We start from the raw sequence: 18806 nt of genomic DNA, 5'->3' as shown, positions 1-18806 counted from the left end.
CATTATCTCCTTTTTGACAAATTTCTCCTCTCTTCTCTCTTGCCCCAACAACCCAGCATTATTCTCTACACAGGATTGTTTCAAAACCCCTCAGAACACTCTAAGACACCCCCAAACACCTGCCACCTTCAAAAAAAACCCATCCCCACCCCCCCCAAAAAAAAGCACACAGAACTAACTCCACCCAATCATCTTACGAAGCTTGTGATCAAATTCTAATTCCAATCCCAGGGCTGATAGGAGACATCCACATTTTCTCATTTTATCTGTTGGCCTCTCAGACCAACTAATAGGACCTCTTAAAGCTATCTTTTAAACTCCGTACATTTCGTATCATGTCACTACCAGCTGTCTAAACATAGCCTTGCGCATTCGTTTCTGAAATACATGGGCATATATACATAACATGAAACGTAGCTATCAGTCTTTATTAGACTTCAGAAATACAAGACACGTAATTATTATTATTTCAGAGAATACTCGCTTTTACTGTTACGGCCTTTTCTAGTATCCTGCACTACTTCTTTGAGAAAAAGATGTTCTTCTCTTTTTTCAGTCTGCTTGGACTAGGGTCACTTACTAATGTGCAGCCTTGATAGTCTCAATGTTTCTTGTGGGCAGCAGCAGTCTCCAGGGGGCACCAGATACCCAGAAATACTGACATACGGCTTCATGTGCACACCCTGCAGGGATCCTGCTTCTCCTTTTTCTTAACACTCATCAGCCTTTCAAGTCACAGCAAATCCATATGGACAAACAGCTGAAGAACACGAGATGATGCAAGTACTTTACACTAACCAGCAGCGATCAGAACGGAGCTTTGGTCTTTAGCCTGCAGCAATTGTGAAAGCGTGCCCAGTTGGGCTGACGTCCCTGGCCTCCAAGCGACTGACGCCCAAGTCACCTCAGAGCCACAAACAGCAGACACGGCCCTGCCACTGGCCTGCACGACGCTCATCCACAAGGTATCTCACAAGCCTGACCATAGCACCGGCCTGTCACGCACGCAGGCACAAGGCACTTCCCAACCACCACCACCAGTGGCCACAGCATTGGCCTGTCACGCACGCATGCACAAGCCACCAGCGCTTTGAAGATTGCGAGGGGTAGGTAAGACAAAAACAGCAGAATAACCCAGAAGTGACCTTAGGTTCATTAAGGCTTATTAACATATTAAACTTCACACCCCTAAATGAATAATGAGATGGAAATGACATGATAATGATGTTACCGCCTCTTCTTCGCTTCCTATGCTAATTAACAAGAATGTGAAAGCACAAGCGCAGGGCGATTACCTGAGGTAATGAAACTGTAACCAATAGAAAGATTTGTATGAATTACTCCCTGAAAAGTGTGTATAAATCAAGAATGAGAGGGGGAGAAGGTGTGCTAGCTTTGTGGATTTACCACCTAGCACCCATCTCTGCACAGAAATGAAGTAAACAAATATCTCGACCCTGTGTGTCTGTTGGTTGCTTGCACACCGGGTAACAGAACCCAGATTTTGGGACAACAGGGGGATTGGGGTCCTAGGGAGGGGCCTGGGGGGGGCCCTGGGGGAGGATTGGGGTCTTGGGGGGACCCGGGAGGGTTTGGGGGCCGGGCGGAGCCCTGGGGGTCTTTGGGGGGGAATTGGGGGCCTGGGAGGGGCCCGGGGGGGCCCTGGGGGGGGATTGGGGTCCAGGGGGGGCCTGAGGGAGGATTGGGGGCTGGGGGGGGCCTGGGAGAGGACTGGGGTCCCACGAGGGGTCCTGGGGGGGGAATTGGGGGCCTGGGAGGGGCCCGGGGGGGCTTTGGGGGGGGATTGGGGTCCAGGGGGGGCCTGAGGGAGAATTGGGGGCTGGGGGGGGCCTGGGAGAGGATTGGGGTCCCACGAGGGGCCCTGGGGGGGGATCCTGGGGGGGGTCCTGGGGGGGAATTGGGGTCCGGGGGGGGGGGGCTGGGGGGATTTGGGGTCTCTGGGGGGGTATTTGGGGTCCTAGAGGGATATTGGGGGTCCCAGGGGGCATTTCAGGTCCTTGGTGGGGCATTTGGGAATCCCAGGGGGGTATTAGGGGTCCTGGGGGGTATTTGGGCGTCCCCAGGGGTCATTCGGGGTCGGGGGGATGTTGGGGTCCTGGGGGGGCCCCAAGGGGGTATTTGGGGGGGGGTCTCTGGACAGGCTGGGGGCAGGGTTGCATTTGTCCCTGTGCGGCTGTATATACCCCCGGGACAGGTATTTGGGGGTGGTATTATAGGAGCAGGGGGGGTATTTGGGGTGACAACATGCTTTTAGGGGGTATTTGAGGGTGTAGCTGGGGTGACAAAGCGGTTTGGCAGTTATTTGGGGGTGACAATGGGGTTTGGGGGGGAATTTGAGGGTGTAGCTGGGGTGACAAGGTGATTTGGGGGGTATTTGAGGTGACAAGGTGGTTTGGGGGGGTATTTGAGGGTATAGCTGGGGTGACAAGGCGGTTTGGGGGTATTTGTGGTGCCGGGGCGGTTGGGGGGGCCAGCGGGGGTGTTGTTGGGGGGCGCTGTGGGTCGCAGCGCGATGGCGGCACCCCTCCCCCAGCTGGGTCCAACGGTGTCAGCGCTGCTGCAGGAGTGACCCCCGCTGGACAGCCGGACGCCCCATGTGCGTGCATGTGTGCGTCCCCAAGTATAGCCCTGTGCCCCCAAAGTACAGCCGGGCACCCCCACATGCAGCTGGACGACCCCAGAGTACAGCCCCACGGCCCTGGAGTACAGCCAGATGCCTCCAGACACCCCCAGAGTACAACCGAACACCCTCAAAGTACAGGCAGACACCTCCATCCACAGTCCCGCACCCCCAATGACAGCCACACACCCCTAGAGGACAACCAGACGCCCCCCAATACCGCCCCAAAATACAGCCGCATGCCCCCCCCCAGATACCCCGAAGTCCAGCCCCAGGCCCCCTAAGTACAGCCAGACCCCTGCAAAGCAGGATCAGAAACCCCCAAATGCAGCCCCAAACACCCACAAAGTACAACCAGACGCCCCCAACACCCATCCCCCAGGTACCCCCAAACCCCCACAAAGTACAGGCAGATACCATGAAACACCCGTGAAGTACAGCTGGATGCTCCCCCCAAGTACAACCGGACACCACCCCACACACATCCCCTCCGCGGTTCGGGTCCTTTGCCCTCCTCCGCCCAGTGACGTCATGCTGATGTCAACTGTGTGTAGGGGGGGAAATTGGGCCCCACGGTGACGTCACGCTGTTGCCGGCAAGAACCGGTCCCGACACCGGGAGGCTCCTGAGGCACCAGGTGACGTCCCCGCGCCAGGGCAATAAAGGGGTCGCCATGGGGCTGCGCCTTGCCTGTCCGTGGGGCCGATCCCGGTGCGTCCGTGGGGCTGGCGTTGGTGTGTCCATGGCGTGTCCGTGGGGCTGGCATGTCCGTGTGGCAGAGCCTCTCTCAGGGCGCTGCCACCGGTGTCGGGAAGCGGGGCCCCAGCCCCACGGCAATGGGGCAGTAGGGCCAGGCCTGCTCCAGCCGCAGCACGCCGGCGCCGTGGAGCTCTGCGTGTGGGGCAGGGACACGCGTGCAGGGCAGGGACACGCGTGCGGGGAGGGGGGGACACCCGTGTGGGTCAGCGCCACGGTGCCACTCACCCAGCAGCAGGCTGAAGAGGCGGCTGATGAGGCCCCGGGGGGCAGCAGCGACACTAGGTCCGACTGGCCCATGCGCGAGAGCTCCGCCAGCACCAGCCTGCGGGGAGGGGCCCAGGCGTCCGGGAGGGCCCAGGCATCTGGGAGGGGTCAAGGCCGCTAGGAGGGGCCCAGGCGTCCGGGCAGGAGGGGCCCAGGTGTCTGGGAGAGGGGGCCCAGGCGTCCGGGCACCTCTGCAGCTAGGCGGTGATGGTGAGGGGGCCCGGGCGGCAGTTTGGGTTCGGGCCCCTTGGGCAGCGCCACGGGGGCAGGAGGTGCTGGGGGGGGGCTGCAGGGGTGGGGGGGGTTAGCACTGCCCCACACACATGGGCCCCCAGCCCCACACGTGTGGGTCGGCAGCCCCACATGCCAGTCCCCTGCCCCACACACGTGGGTCCCCAGACCCACACATGCGTCCCCACCCCACACGTGTGTGTCCCCAGCCCCACACAATGTCTCCAGCCCCACACGTGTCTCCCCAGCCCCACATACATCCCTGCCCCACACATGTCCCCACCCCACACACGTGTGTCCCCAACTCCACACACGTGTTCCTCGCCCCACACGCATCCCTGCCCCATGTCTGTCCCCAGCCCCCCATACACATGTCCCTGCCCCCCACACGTGGGTCCCCCACCCCCCTTACGCTTGTCCCCAGCCCCACACGCAGGTCCCCAGCCCCACACGCATCCCTGCCGTGCACGCTTGCCCCCCGCCCCACACGCAGGTCCCCACTCACCGCAGCTCCTCCTCCGTCACCTCCAGGGAAATCTCTGGGGAGAGGCCACGGCTGCCCCATGGCGACCCCCAACTGCCCCACAGCGACCCCTAACTGCCCTACGGCGACCCCCACCCGCCCCACGGTGACCCTCAACCGCCCCATGATGACCCTCCAACTGCCCTATGGCAAGTGCTACTGTCCCACGGTGACCCACAACCACCCCACGGAGACTGCGATTGCCCCATGGTGACCCACCATCACCCCCAACCGCCCCACGGTGACCCCCAACTGCCCTCAACCACCCCACAGACACCCACAACCACCCTAAGGCAGCTGCAACTGCCCCACAGTGACCCCCCAACTTCCCTGTGACCCACAACCACCCCACAGTGACCCACAACCACCCTCAACCACCCACAGTAATCCACAATTGCCTCATGGTGATCTGCAACTGCCATCAGCCGCCCCACAGCAACCGCTAACTGCCCCACAGTAATCCACAACTGCCCCATGGTGACCCACAACTGCCCCACAGCAACCCACAATAATCCCCAAACGCCCCACGATGACCCACAACCACCCCACAGCAACCCACAACCGCGCCACAGTGACCCACAATAATCCCCAACTGCCCCACGGCAACTGCAACTGCCCCACAGTGACCCACAACCACCCCACAGTGACCCACAATAACCCTCAAACGCCCCACGGCGACCCACAACTGCCCCACGGTGACCAGCACCCACCTCCCCCCACCCGGTTCCCATGCTCACCCCACAGCCTCCTCCCTGCCCCACAGCGCTGCTGGGGTCACTCACCCGAGGACGACAGCGCCGGGATGCTGGGCTCGAGCGCCTCGCACGGCACCTGGGGGCGGCCGGACGCCTGGGCCCCCTTCCCCGGATGCCTGGGCCCTTCCCCCGGATGCCTGGGACCCTCCCATGGACACCTGGGCCCCGCTCATCGGGGGCGGCAGTGGGCCTGGAGCCACTGCACTTGCTCTCGCAGCGTCTCAGGGGGCAGCTGGGGCCAGAAGTCATGGGGGGGGCGGCACCAGCGGGGAGGGCCTGGGGCGGCCCCAAACGTCCCTCCACACCCCACACGTCCCCCTCCATCCTCCCACACACCCCCAGCCCCACGTGTCTCTCCACGCCCCACATATTCCCCGTCATATTCCCACATATTTCTCTGTGCCCCCCCCCAGGCCCACACACCCCTCTGTGCCCCACACGTCCTCCCCCGCCCAACATGTCCTCCCCCAGCCCCCCCCCCGGCCCATACATCCCCCCAACCCCACACTTCCTCCACCACCCTACACCTCCCCCCCAGCTCCTCCCCAAGCCCACACATCCCCCCCAGCCCCACACGCCCCACAAGTTCCCCTGCAGCCCTACACGTACGTTGGGGGGTGGCGGGGGCAGGACGGGCCCCTCCGGGGTTCTCAGCACTGTGGGGCAGAGACAGGCTCAGATGCTGCCCCCCAAGCACCCCTAGCCCCCATGTGCCCCGCTGAACCCCAGGTCCCCCACCAGCCCCCAAGTGCCCCCCAAGTGCTCACCAGGGGCCGGGGGCAGCACCACCTCCTCGGGAATCTCCTCCACTGTGGGGCCAGGCGGCGCTGTGGGGCTGCTGTCCCCGAAGTGTCCCCCGCACGCACACACCGCCGCAGTGACCCCTCCCAGTGTCCCCCTGCCCCAAAAGTGCCCCGCAGGCCCTCCCAGTGCCCCCTAGTCCTCCCCATGCCCCCATTATTCCCAGTCCCCCCAGTCTCTCCCAGTACCTCCCAGTCCCCCACGGCCAGTCCCCCACTCTCTCCCAGCCCCCCCCAGTTGCCCCCATTCCCCCCAGTCCAGTCCCCCTAGTCCCCCCTGTCCCTCCAGTCCAGTCCTCCCATTCCCCTCAGTGCCCCCCAGTCCACCCCAGTCCCTCCCTATCTTCCCATTCCCCCCCAGTCCAGTCCCCCCCCAGTCCCCCCCGTCCCTCCCAGTCCCCGCAGTCTCTCCCAGTACCCCCCAGTTGCCCCCAGTCCATCCCAGTCCAGTTCTCCCATTCCCCTCAGTGCCCCCCAGTCCCCCCCAATCCCCCCAGTCTCTCCCAGTACCCCCCAGTTGCCCCCAGTCCATCCCAGTCCAGTTCTCCCATTCCCCTCAGTGCCCCCCAGTCCCCCCCAGTCCCTCTCAGTCCCCCCAGTCCCTCCAGTCCCCCCAGCCCAGTCCCCCCAAGTCCCACCAGTCCCCCCCAGTCCCCACAGTCCAGTCCCTCCCAGTTCCCACAGTCCCCCCAGTCCCCGCAGTCCTCCCCCCACTCCCTCCCAGTCCCTTCAGTCCCCCCCAAGTCCCTCCAGTCCTCCAAGTCCCCCCCAGTCCCTCCGAGTCCCCTAGTCCAGTCCCCCCCCCAGTCCCTCCAATCCCCCCCAGGTCCCCCAGTCGCCCCAGTCCAGTCCCCTCAGTCTCCCCAGTCTCTCCCACTCCCCTCAGTCACCCCCAGTCCCCCCAGTCCCTCCCAGTGCCCCAAGTCTCTCCCAGTACCCCCCAGTCGCCCCCAGTCTCTCCCAGTCCAGTTCTCCCATTCCCCTTAGTGCCCCCAGTCCCCCCCAATCCCTGCAGTCTCTCCCAGTACACCTCAGTTGCCCCCAGTCCCTCCCAGTCCAGTTCTCCCATTCCCCTCAGTGCCCCCCAGTCCCTCCCCAGTCACCCCAGTCCCTCCCAGTCCCCCCTGACTCCCCCAGTCCCCCAGTCTCTCCCAGTCCCCCCCAGACCAGTACCCCCCAGTACCTCCCAGCCCCTCTTTCCCTCCCAGTCCCTCCCAGTCCCTCCAGTCCCCCCAGTCCCTCCCAGTCCCCCCCAGTGCCCCCAGTCCCCACCCAGCGGCAGCAGGTCACCGAAGGCCTCCGCCAGCAGCTCCAGCTCCTCCATGGTCGCTTCGGGCAGCCCCGTCTGCGGGGGCGGGGCCAGGCGAGGGGGCCCTGAGGAGAGGGGAGGGGCGTTGCAAAGAGTGCAGGGTCGTGGCCGGTCAGGGCAGAGCATGTGCAGTGGCCCAGAGGAGGGCAGGAAGGGGCGGGGCGGGCGGGTGCGGGGCTACCCGGGCCCTGCGGGGGAGTTGGGGTGAGAGGCGGCTGCTGCCGCGGGGCAGCGTCTCCTGGCCCGGGGCCGCCCGGAGCCTTTAGCCGCAGCGCCGGGAGCTGCTGCGCCGGGGCCGAGGGCCGCGGGCTGGGTAAGGTGAGCGGCTGTGCGCGCGGGGGCAGCCGGAGCCGCCGCGGCCTGGCTGTGGGGCAGCAGCGGCTGGGGAAGGCCCGGCCCGGCCCGGGCCGCCTCCGGCCCCCGGCAGCCCCCGGCTCTTGCACCCTTTCTCCTAACAGCCCCATGGCTCGGTGCCGGCTGTGGTGGCCATTTCTCAGCGCCATCCCAGCTGTGAGGAGAGGCCGCGAGTGCAGCGGTGCTTGTGGTGTCTCCAGGCTGGAGGCAGGAGGCACCAGCACCCCGGAGCCCCTGCTGACAGCCCCGCTTTCCCTGGGGCAGGTCCCCAGCTCCTCTCTGAGCCCAGCCCGGCTGTGGGCACCGTGAGGAGCAGGATGTGCAGAGGCTCCTGACGGCCATGGCCAGAGCTCTTGGGTATCACGGCAAAGCGGCTGTGGGAGAGCTGTGCCCTTCTGGAGGACGCTCACAGCCCCTCAGGACACCTCCCCAGAGACAGTCGAGGGTCTGAAGGTGACATTTCCTCAGGAGAGCAATGACCCACAGGCCCATCACAGCCTTGTGTGCTCAGCTCTGCCCCACAGACACCTCCCAGCAGCGAGGCAGTGTTGAGGGGCATCTGCGTGTTGGCAGGTGCTCGGGGTAGCGGGGACAGATCCTGCTGGGGCCAGCAAAGGTGCTGCTGGTGCTGTGCATGTCGGCAAAGGAACTTTGTGAGCTTCCCTACAGACCTGCTGGTCTCTCCATCAGCTTTGGAGTCTCAGGCTCTTGCCCAGGCTTGGCAGCTCCTCTCCCTTCCCCCCACCCCAGCAGCAGGGACCTGAAAGCAGAGATGTGGGGAAGCTCCTTGCCTTTGGTGTCATCCCTGCCTGCAGCTACCTGCTGAGAAGCCCCTGGAAGTGTCCTGGGGGTGAGCAGGAGTTGTGAGCAGCCCTACCCCACGCAGCCCCCTGTCCATGGGGGAATGACCCTGCCCTGGGAGGGCTACTCCTTCACCCTAGAGCTTCCCCAGCCCGTGTTCATGCTATTTGTAGTTATCCCTGTGTTGTCCCCAAACTGCGTTCTGTTACCCAGTGTGCAAGCACCCAATAGACACACAGGGTCCAGAAAATTGTTGAATCACTAGAGTCATGTAGCTCTGAGTCCAGACCATTTAGATTGAAATAAAATTTTAACTGAGCCTTGTCTGCATCCTGGGGCTCCTTTGACCCACAGAGGGCACTGTGCTCAAGTTCATCCTGTGTTCTGCCTTCTGAGGCAAGGCAGTGCCCATAAATGGAAACAGGAATGAAGCTCAAGATACTCCCAAGAAATTTACTTATCCTTGTTTTTTTTTTTTTTCTTTCTTTTTTTCTTCGTTTTCTTCTTTTTTCTTTTTTCTTCTTTCTTTAATTTTTTTCTTTTTTTAGAGAAGATGCCAATCAAGTGTTGTTCAGAGAAGTCTAAACATAGAGGAAATAGTTGTTTGGAGCTGGAGTTTTACATGAAATATGAACTTAATTTAGAGTAACTTTGAAGACTTAAATTCTTGCTTTGCATTCTCAAAGCTTTTTCTTAGGGGGGGAAAAATCACTATTATCAGACTAAGTTTTTTTTTTTGTTTGAGTGCGGTTGTTGGGGGAGGTTGTTTTTTTTTTGAAGGGGGGGGGGGGTCCAGATTTATATTGTGCTTTACAGAGTCAACTTTTTTACATGTAAGATTTCTAATGACATAAAAATAATGTGATTATAGCACAGGACTGCTTCTGATATTCAGCTTACTTATTTTACATAGATTGGTAATAAGGAGCAATCGTGCCGTATCACTTGCCTTAGCAATTTGCAGTCCTTGAGAAGGAGAAACATACATATCCCTTAATCTCTCTTCCTTGCTTTCCTTCCTTTCCATGAAACTGGTACAGCGGCTGTTTCACTCCAGGCAGGATTCTGTGATCACCTTGATTTACAGCGACAATACGCTAGCAGAGACTAATGCTTACAGTTTTGGATTTGTTTTCTTAAAACTGGCTGCAGTATGCTGTTGCTGTTGAGCTGATGGTTTTTGATTAGGCCACTTGTCCCTCTGCTTTTTCTTTTGTTTTGTTTTTTTAACAGCAAGAAGGTGAAATGGAAGGTGAGGCAGTTGAAGCTATGGTGGAAGAATCAGAAACTTTTATTAAGGGAAAAGAGAGAAAAACCTATGAAAGACGCCGTAAAGCTGGGCAGGAGGACGATGCTTGTCGTATACCACCAAACCAAGCAGATGGGGGTGAAGTAGTTCAGGATGTCAACAGTGGTGTGCAGATGGTTATGATGGAACAGTTGGATCCAACACTTCTTCAAATGAAGACTGAAGTAATGGAAGGTGCAGTGCCGGCTACAGTGGATGACACACAGAATCAGAACACCTCAGGTTGTTAATATGGAAGAGCAGCCTATAAATCTTGGTGAGCTTCAGCTGGTCCAAGTACCAGTTCCAGTGACTGTACCTGTTGCCACCACTTCTGTGGAAGAACTCAGGAGCATATGAAAATGAGGTTTCCAAAGGAGGCCTGCAAGAGGGAGAGCCCATGATCTGTCACACTCCCCCTTTACCAGAAGGCTTCCAGGTAGTGAAAGTGGGTTGCAAATGGTGAGGTGGAGACGCTGGAACAAGGTGAACTTCAGCCCCAAGAAGATCCTAATGGCAAAAAGATCCAGACTATCAGCCCCAGCCAAAAAAAACAAAGAAAAACCAAAAGAGTAAGCTACGCTACACTGAGGAAGGCAAAGATGTGGATGTCTCTGTGTATGATGTTGAAGAGGAGCAACAGGAGGGTTTGTTGTCTGAGGTCAATGCAGAAAAAGTAGTGGGGTAACATGAAGCCACCTAAACCAACCAAAATCAAAAAGAAAGGTGGGTTTTGTAAGCGGATTTCTAAACTGCACTGGTTGTGACTGCACCTTGCAATACAGTTGAAGTGATTGAGTAGATGCAATGGGAGTAAAGCAGGCATGCTCAGTGTCACTTACCGTTTTGTGTAAGAGCTCTCAGCTCTGTTTCTGGGCAAACCTACTCTCCCCTGTCTATAGGCTAGTATTTTATTTATTTTTTCTGCCAAAGGAGCTCATTTGCCTTGTGTGATGCTGTGGGTATTAGTATTCCCATATCACTACAGTTGAAAAGGTTCTGCTTTTTGCTGTAATGCGTATTCAAGAGATTATTGTGTACCATAAAGTTTTACATCAGGAACCAGTGGTATAATTAGTTTTTTGGGGGCGGAGCTTTTCAGACAGTCACATTACTGAGGAAGCACCTCAACACTCACACAGGTACTCAGACCTTTGTGTACATTCTTCTAATAGAATCTACTCTGTCTTTATTCTATAGGCAAGTTGGTCTGTCTGAATCTGTCAGATTTCCTCTATGGGACAAGCTGGAAGGAAGAAACTATGCGATGCTGCTCTCTTTCTTTATTATTTTTTTTTTCTTCCCCTGTGAGAGCAATTTTTCACCTGACCATGTTAGTGCAAAGCTCATTCTGTACATAGATACAAAACGAACTCTGGGATTGATCCGAAGTTACTTAAAGCTGTAGAAAACATTCTGTTTGTCTTGGGTGTTATTTAGGGCCCTCAGTTTGCTGTGTTCTGAGGTTTGTGCTGCCATTGCTTCCTATGGAAAAATAAGGTGAGGCTGGAGCTAAACAGAAGGCAGATGGAGCAGAAAAACAAAACAGGGAATAGGTTATAAACTGGACCAGTAAAACATGTAGGAATGAAAGCAATGTTTCCGTTGTTCCTCACTTAAGTTTCTGTTATAAAACTTAATATAGGAGTAATTTCGTAACTGTCATCAAATTTAAAACCATGTTCTTTTGACCCTTCTGCCAAAAAGTGTAATTCATGTTCTTAGCTTTCTTTTCATACCTCTGCATTATCTAACTGAATGGTTTGAAATTTGCAAATAGCCAAGTGATAAGAAAATAAGGGAGTTTGTTTCCCCATTGAAGGCATGTACACTCTCTAGCAGTATCTTCCGTCCATTGGCTGCTTATACGCCTGCGTGCCATTTGCTGCTGTAATCTAATCTTTCAGAACAAAAGGAACATTGCTGATTCATGGTGGGGGGGGTTGAGAGGGAGAAGCTGTGTCATATTTTTGCCACTAAATCTGAATGTCACCATCTTCCTGCTTTCCTGCAAATGATTAGGTACACGCCCTCACAAGTGCCCGGATTGCGACATGGCCTTTGTGACCAGTGGAGAGTTGGTTCGGCATCGCCGCTACAAACACACCCACGAGAAACCGTTCAAATGTTCAATGTGTGATTATGCTAGTGTGGAGGTATGTTAATTGTCACAGTGCCAAGTACATGCTTGTATGCTTCAAGACTTATTCATCATCTGTTACAAACTTTCCTCCTTGACCATTTTTGAAAAGCCTCTGAGTAAATGGGTTATGAATTACAGAATCAGTGAGGTTGGAAGGGACCTCTGGAGATCATCTAGTCAACCCCCATGCTCAAGCAGGGTCACCTAGAGCATGTTAGACAGGATTGCATCCAGGAGGGTTTTTGAATATCTCCAGAGAAGGAGACTCCACAACCTCTCTGGGTAACCTCTTCCACTGCTCTGTCACTCTCACAGGGAAGAAATTCCTCCTCACGTTCAGGTGGAACTTCCTGTGGTTCAGTTTTTGCCCATTGCCTCTTGTGCTGTTGTGTGGGACAACTGAGAAGAGTTTGTCCCCATCCTCTTGATGCCCTCCTTCAGGTACTTATACACACTGATAAGATCGCCCTCAAGCTTCTCTTCCCCAGGCTAAACAGGCCCAGCTCTCGCAGCCGTTCCTCAGAGGGCAGGTGCTCAAGCCCTCTGATCATCCTCATAGCCCTACGCTGGACTCTCTCCAGTAGCTCCATGTCTCTCTTGTACTGGGGAGCCCAGAACTGGACACAGTACTCAAGATGAGTCCTCCCCAGGGCTGAGTGGAGGGGCAGGATCACCTCCCTCGACCTGCTGGCAACACTCTTCCTAATGCACCCCAGGAGACCATTGGCCTTCCTGGCCACCAGGGCACATTGGTGGCCCATGGTCAACTTGTTGTCCACTAGCACTCCGAGGTCGTCTGCACAGCTGCTTTCTGAGTGAATTAGGTCTGTTTTTTTGGATGCAAGTGATAGGGTTTCCTCAGTTGATGGGAAACCTGTCTGAGGATATTTGTGCACCAAAACCCTAGATCATTTCCATTTCCTCTTTGGAGACTGTAGTTTTCATTGTTTTTAAAAAGAGCAGTCCTTTAAGATGAGTAAAGGAGTTGAAGGAGGCAGGTATCTGCTGAGTAGAATGTACTTTAAGACTAGAGATGCTCTCCAATTTTAAAATGTGCACTTTGCATCTTACATATCTGCTGATAAAGTGACTGTTGCCAAAATGAATGGCGCTTTCCCAAATTAGTGAAAAGCAGCTTTGCTAATTCTAAGAGGTTATCTAGTTTGCTTGAGGAAATAAAGCTTACTTGAATGTTCTACCCTGTGCCCTAAGCAGCACTGTTGCTTGTGCTGCAGGACAGCTTTTAAAATGTAATAAAAACTACATTGCAAGATGGGGATAGGAAATCTGAGCAAGGTCACGAACAAAATTTTTAAAAAGTGATCTGTGCAGTGGAGGAAGGTTACAGTGGAGATGTTGAATTGGGTGCTTAATCTTCTTTTATTTATTTATTTATTGAGTTTTCTGGGTGTGGGTGTTTCAGTTTGTGTGTGTATGTTTGGGTTTTTTTTTTTTTTTTTTTTGAGGGGGGGAATGCTGTGGGGGTTTGTGGGTGTTTTAAGTTTTATCTATCTATTTATTAAAAAAACAAACAAACAAAACTTTGAGCTGTGACTGCGGTGTTGTAATTCCAGGCCCTGAGGTCTGAAGTGCTGAATGCGTTGTGTTGCAGTGCATGAATTAGGAAAGAATAAGCAAGTTGGTCCTATGTGAGCTGGTTGCAAGGTTTTATAGACAGCAGTTGGTGCAGCTTGCTCTTACTGAAGCAGAAAATGCTTTCCGTTCATGTCTGCTAATTCTTACGCTATGTTCATGCCTCCTAGATAATGGCAGGAACGTAACGGGATTAAGTCACGTTGATTGTAGAGCTAGGGCTTTTTTATTGAGTTGCTGATTTATGTTCTTCCTGAAAGTAACTGGAGGGCATCCCGGGAGGCACCCTGTGGAAGAACATCTGCAGTGTTCCTGGGTGCATGCTTTCCTGGAACGCTTTTTCTCTGTGTCTGTCCAGGATGCTTTCAAATTTTAGCTTATCCTCTGACATTGAGATGGTTGATGCCGGTAAGGTGAGCGCAGGAGACAAAATCTGGCTGCTTTGAATGTAGGAGCAAGACTGGGAATAAAACTGGGAGGTGGAACAGAGTGGGAAAGGGAGTATGAGTGGTTACATGGCAGTGCAAGACTGGCACTGAAACAGGTTGGTTGGTTGTATTATTTTTAACCTTGCTACTGAAACAAAATGTTACTGTAACAAAATTTTTGACTGATTTCTTTTACTTTGGAAATCTTACCTATTCATGCTTACTAACTCCAGTCTTGCTCTTGGCTTTCAGGTTAGCAATTTGAAACGCCACATTCGCTCTCACACTGGAGAGTGTCCATTCCAGTGCAGCTTGTGCAGCTATGCCAGCAGGGATACTTACACGCTGAAGAGGCACATGAGGGCCCACTCTGGTACTGATGTCCTGCTTTTAGCACGCTGTCTGTGTGCTGGTGTCTGAGTGCTGGGACAGTGCATAATGGTGCTCATGCTCAGAGTCAGCAAAATGAAGTATTCAAGTTTAATGTAAAATTATCATGAAGTCTGTAGCTGAAGAGAATGCACTGTTTATCAACATTAATAAATTCATAAACTGACACTAGTAATTGCACTGAGAAATGTGCTGGAGGATTCTGATTTTTGCCTTCACTGTGAGGTGACAGAATACAGGCCCTTTTTCAGTATGAAGATGAGCAATATCTTCTTTATTGATGTTTTACTTCCCACTGAAGGTTATAGCCATTTTTAGTTTCATTCTTGAGTGTAATTGCAACAGTGTCTGGATGCAGTTTGTGAAGATCCTTAGTCTTTTCTGTGATAGAAATAGGACTTTTTTTCTAGCATGGAACACTGCTGGAGTGCTAAACTGATGAGGCTGCTAAAATTTAATGACAGAAATGTGCTTGTATGCATGAGCATTCAAAAAAAAATGTCAAATTTGATGTTCACAGTGTTCCAGCATCTTGCATGTAGGTCTTGAATGTGTTTCTCATTGTAAGGACTAATAATTAACTCATTTGCTCAAGAGTGAATTTGTTTTGTCTTTGTGTTGTAGAAAGATGTGATATTTACGGGAACTAAAACTTTTAGAGAAAGAAACATCATTGAGCTGTTTGCTGGTTTCTGGGGAGTTATTTTATTTTAGGGCTTTTTGATTAGGTTTCTTGTTAATAAAAGTGCTTGTGCTACTTTTTTTCCTTCTGTTACTGTAGGAGAGAAGCCATATGAATGTTACATCTGCCATGCTCGCTTTGCTCGGAGTGGTACCATGAAGATGCACATTTTACATAAACATACGGAGAATGTGGCCAAATTTCACTGTCCTCACTGTGATACTGTTATAGCAAGAAAGAAGGGCTTGGGTATGTATCTTGGCAACGTGGCCATTAGCGAAGTTACTACAGAAGGCTACACAAAACATGCCTTCCCAAAATTAGAGTTCATGTAACCCATCAGCTGTCTTCCCCCCGCTTTAACCTAGTAAATCCAGTAACTGCACAAAATGAAGCACAGGCTTAGAAGTGTGGCTGGTAATACATACTTTTAGCCTTTTAGCTTACAGTAACTGCTGCATGCTATGGGAACAGCACTTTCAATTGCTTTTCACTATTTGAAAATGCAGCATGTTTTTCAAGCATCCAAGGCAAGTTATTTTCATGTCCATAGGTGCGAGGCATTTATTGAACTTAGACTAGTATTTTAACTGTACGACTTAAGGTCCGAGAAATTGGAAGGTCATTTGGTGTGACCTCCTATGTATTGGAGGCCATTAATTATCACCCAGATATATCTTCATCAAGCTGAAAGGCTTGAATTAGCCTAAACGATTTCATTTTTCAGGAAGTGGAGCTGTGTGCCACAGACAGAATAGGAGAGACTGAGTTGTCACAAAAGCCCTGATTCCTAGCAGTAGGAGAGTGTTGACCTGGTGAGCAGTTCCCCATGATTCTAGCAGGCAAGCTCTCTTTTATGATATACAAGAAGGTGAAAAATAGTACTACTCCCAGAGCAATTGAAGATAATCTTTCTCAGTGAAGAAAAGGCTGAGATTTGGCATAATTCTGTCTATAAGCAAAATATCAACCAAATAATGGGAAGGTAGGTTCTCCTTCATAACAAACAGATGTAAAGTGCTACAATGAAGGACACGTTGAGACGATGACACCAAGTGTCTATGAAGCAAACAAGTACTGATCTATAACAGGAAAAAACAGAATAGCTGTGAAGATTTTTTTTCATAAGGATTGTTCAAGCTACAGCAGGCTACCTTGTGCAGGTGCAATATGCTCATATTTGGAGGATTTTAAAGTGATTAAAACCTCTGATAGGGGTTAGCTGTTGGTACCCCTGTTACCCTCTAGTCCTGTCACTTTGACTTCTGATCCTGCAAAAAATCCTGTTTCCCAATGTATTACCTGGCTTCTGACTGTATTCAGGCAATTCAGAGTGGTCTTAAGTGTCTTGAGGACAGTGCTGTGTTTTACCTTGACTTCATCTGTTGCATGAACTTCAGTAGCAAAAATTTATGTTGCTCTGTCTTCCAAGAGAATCCTTACAGATTGTCCGAAGCAGTCCTGGGCATCAGTGATCTGGCTGCTATGTTTTTGAGATGGATTTTTGAAATAGTCTACACACTAACAGTCTAAGAATCCTGCTGTATTTTGCAGATAGTGAATTTTGAATATAAGTTATGTGGTGTATCAGCAAACACTTTATCAAATGCAAGTGTATCAGCACAGATTGCTGATATTAACCAAATCTAGAATCCTTTAAAAAACCTTACTAAGCTTTTGACTAGACAGTTCTGTCAAGAAATTATGCTGATTGCTGTTAATTATAAGCCTATTAATTTTTTGATAGAATCTCAGATTAACAGTTTACTTTTCTCACCTGAACTCAAGAGTATACAGAGGGAAAGACACTGAGAGATTGTATACCAGGCTCTTTCACCCTTGGATAGCCGTGATGTGATTAAAGGCTCTGGTTCTTGCATTCCTAGGTGTCCATTTGCGAAAGCAGCATTCGTACATTGAGCAGGGCAAGAAGTGTCGATACTGTGATGCTGTGTTTCATGAGCGATATGCCCTCAAACAGCATCAAAAGTCTCACAAGAATGAGAAGCGCTTCAAGCGTGACCAGTGTGATTATGCATGCAGTAAGGTAAGCTGGTGGGACTGACAGCCCTTAAGAGCATTAGAACAGGAGCTAAACACGTAAGCTAAGAAATCTTATCTGTTAAGTTTGACCAACTTTCAAAATCAGTGTTAGCTCTCTGACTTTTATTTATTTATTTTAAGGGCATGGGAGAGTTCAGTGGCTTTTTCTTTCTGCTGAAGTGCTCCCCTGTGGAGAGTATCTTTTAAGGGAGTTAAGTCACAACCTTGGCATATCTGTTGACAAAGAGCTAGAGTTGCTTGGAGGATGGAAGTAGGAAGGAAGTATTTTATACAAATCTTTCTGTTGGTTACAGTTTCATTACCTCTGGTAATCGCTCTGTGCTTGCGCTTTCACATTCTTGTTAATTAGCATAGGAAGCGAAGAAGAGGCGGTAACATCATTATCATGTCATTTCCATCTCATTATTCATTTAGGGGTGTGAAGTTTAATATGTTAATAAGCCTTAATGAACTTAAGGTCACTTCTGGGTTATTCTGCTGTTTTTGTCTTACCTACCCCTCGCAATCTTCAAAGCGCTGTGGTTTCATCAAGGTTCGTTAGCCGAAGCTGGTTATCCTTTGCAGTACTGTTTTTCTCTCCCCCTTGTCCTTGAGTCTTTTTAACTATTTGCGAGGATTTTCTCACAGTATTTCTCTAACAATTCCCCCCTTTGAGACTTGTTAATATCACTTGTCTAGCATATCTGATTTAAACAACTTCAATTATTCTTACATGGATGTTAAGTTAATTTTAAGTATTTCTCATGGCATGGGTAATCCGGGAGATTTGGGGAACAGATAAGCAAGCAGTAATCTGAGTCACTTTTTCTGAAGGCCCGTATAAGCTACAAAGTCAGGTTAGTTGTACCAATGAGCATGCATAACAAAATTAACAGTGTCCTCATTTTCCATCTTAACTCTATAGCAAACAAATTAAATTAAACAAATCAATATTCTTATAAATCAGCTCTATTATTAACAATGCTATCAGAATGCAAAATAACACCTAATAACACTAAGAGCACTCTATTTCCATATAAAAGAGTTCAATTTTCCAAGTGCAATTCATCACTTCTGTATTCTTATCTTGAGAGATATCTTGTGGGTGTGGGAGTCCACGAATCATTCAAAGGTGCCTTCTGTATTCGGGAATAGTGGGTCCAGGGACTTATTCCCTCCACCTTTACTGTAGTATGAGTTGTCAGAAGCAGCAGGTAAGGTCCTTTCTACTTTTCTCTTAGTGGTTCTTGCTTCCATGTCCGAATATAAACCAGATCCCCAGGCTTGAAGTCGTGCACAGGAGAATCCAGTGGAAGGGGGGTACGTTGATTAAGGTACCTATGTAAAGATGTTAGTACCCGAGACAAAGACAATAAATACTCTCTCAACATTTCTTCCCCTCTTACATGCATTTGATCACTTCGTTCCCCTATTTCATTAATTGGGTAAGGTTTCCCGTAAAGTATTTCAAAAGGGCTTATTCCCTCTTTTATTCTTGGGGTTATTCTTAGTCTCATCAAGGCCATTCTGTATAGATATATACATCTATATACACATGCCCATTTAAGATGGTTTTCCTGATACAGTTTTGAAATATGTCTCTTAAGTGTTTGGTTCATTCTTTCTACCTTACCGCTAGACTGGGGTCTCCATGGAGTGCGTAATTCCCATTTCATCTGTAAAAATTTGGATGTTCCTTGAACCACCTCTGGAATAAAATTAGGTCCATTATCTGAGGATATACCTTCAGGAATCCCAAATCGAGGAATTATCTCTTTTAGTAAAATTTTAATTACTTCTTT

At 51.4% G+C, this 18806-nt stretch overlaps 1 protein-coding gene and 1 pseudogene across 1 annotated transcript; both read left to right on the top strand.

Annotated features, from left to right (window-relative positions):
* Positions 1 to 18806, top strand: part of LOC134149703 (capping protein, Arp2/3 and myosin-I linker protein 2-like) — a 266237-nt pseudogene that overhangs the window by 184345 nt on the left and 63086 nt on the right.
* LOC134149655 (transcriptional repressor CTCF-like) lies at positions 9683 to 10492 on the top strand. Its single transcript, XM_062592891.1, is given in 6 exon segments — positions 9683 to 9952; positions 9954 to 10072; positions 10074 to 10179; positions 10181 to 10235; positions 10238 to 10407; positions 10409 to 10492. Coding segments are annotated over 6 exon segments (804 nt in total).

Source organism: Rhea pennata, chromosome 21, assembly GCF_028389875.1.
Source record: "Rhea pennata isolate bPtePen1 chromosome 21, bPtePen1.pri, whole genome shotgun sequence".
Taxonomy (NCBI): domain Eukaryota; kingdom Metazoa; phylum Chordata; class Aves; order Rheiformes; family Rheidae; genus Rhea; species Rhea pennata.
The sequence above is the reverse complement of the archived record's forward strand: the minus strand, read 5'-3'. Positions and strand labels throughout refer to the sequence as shown.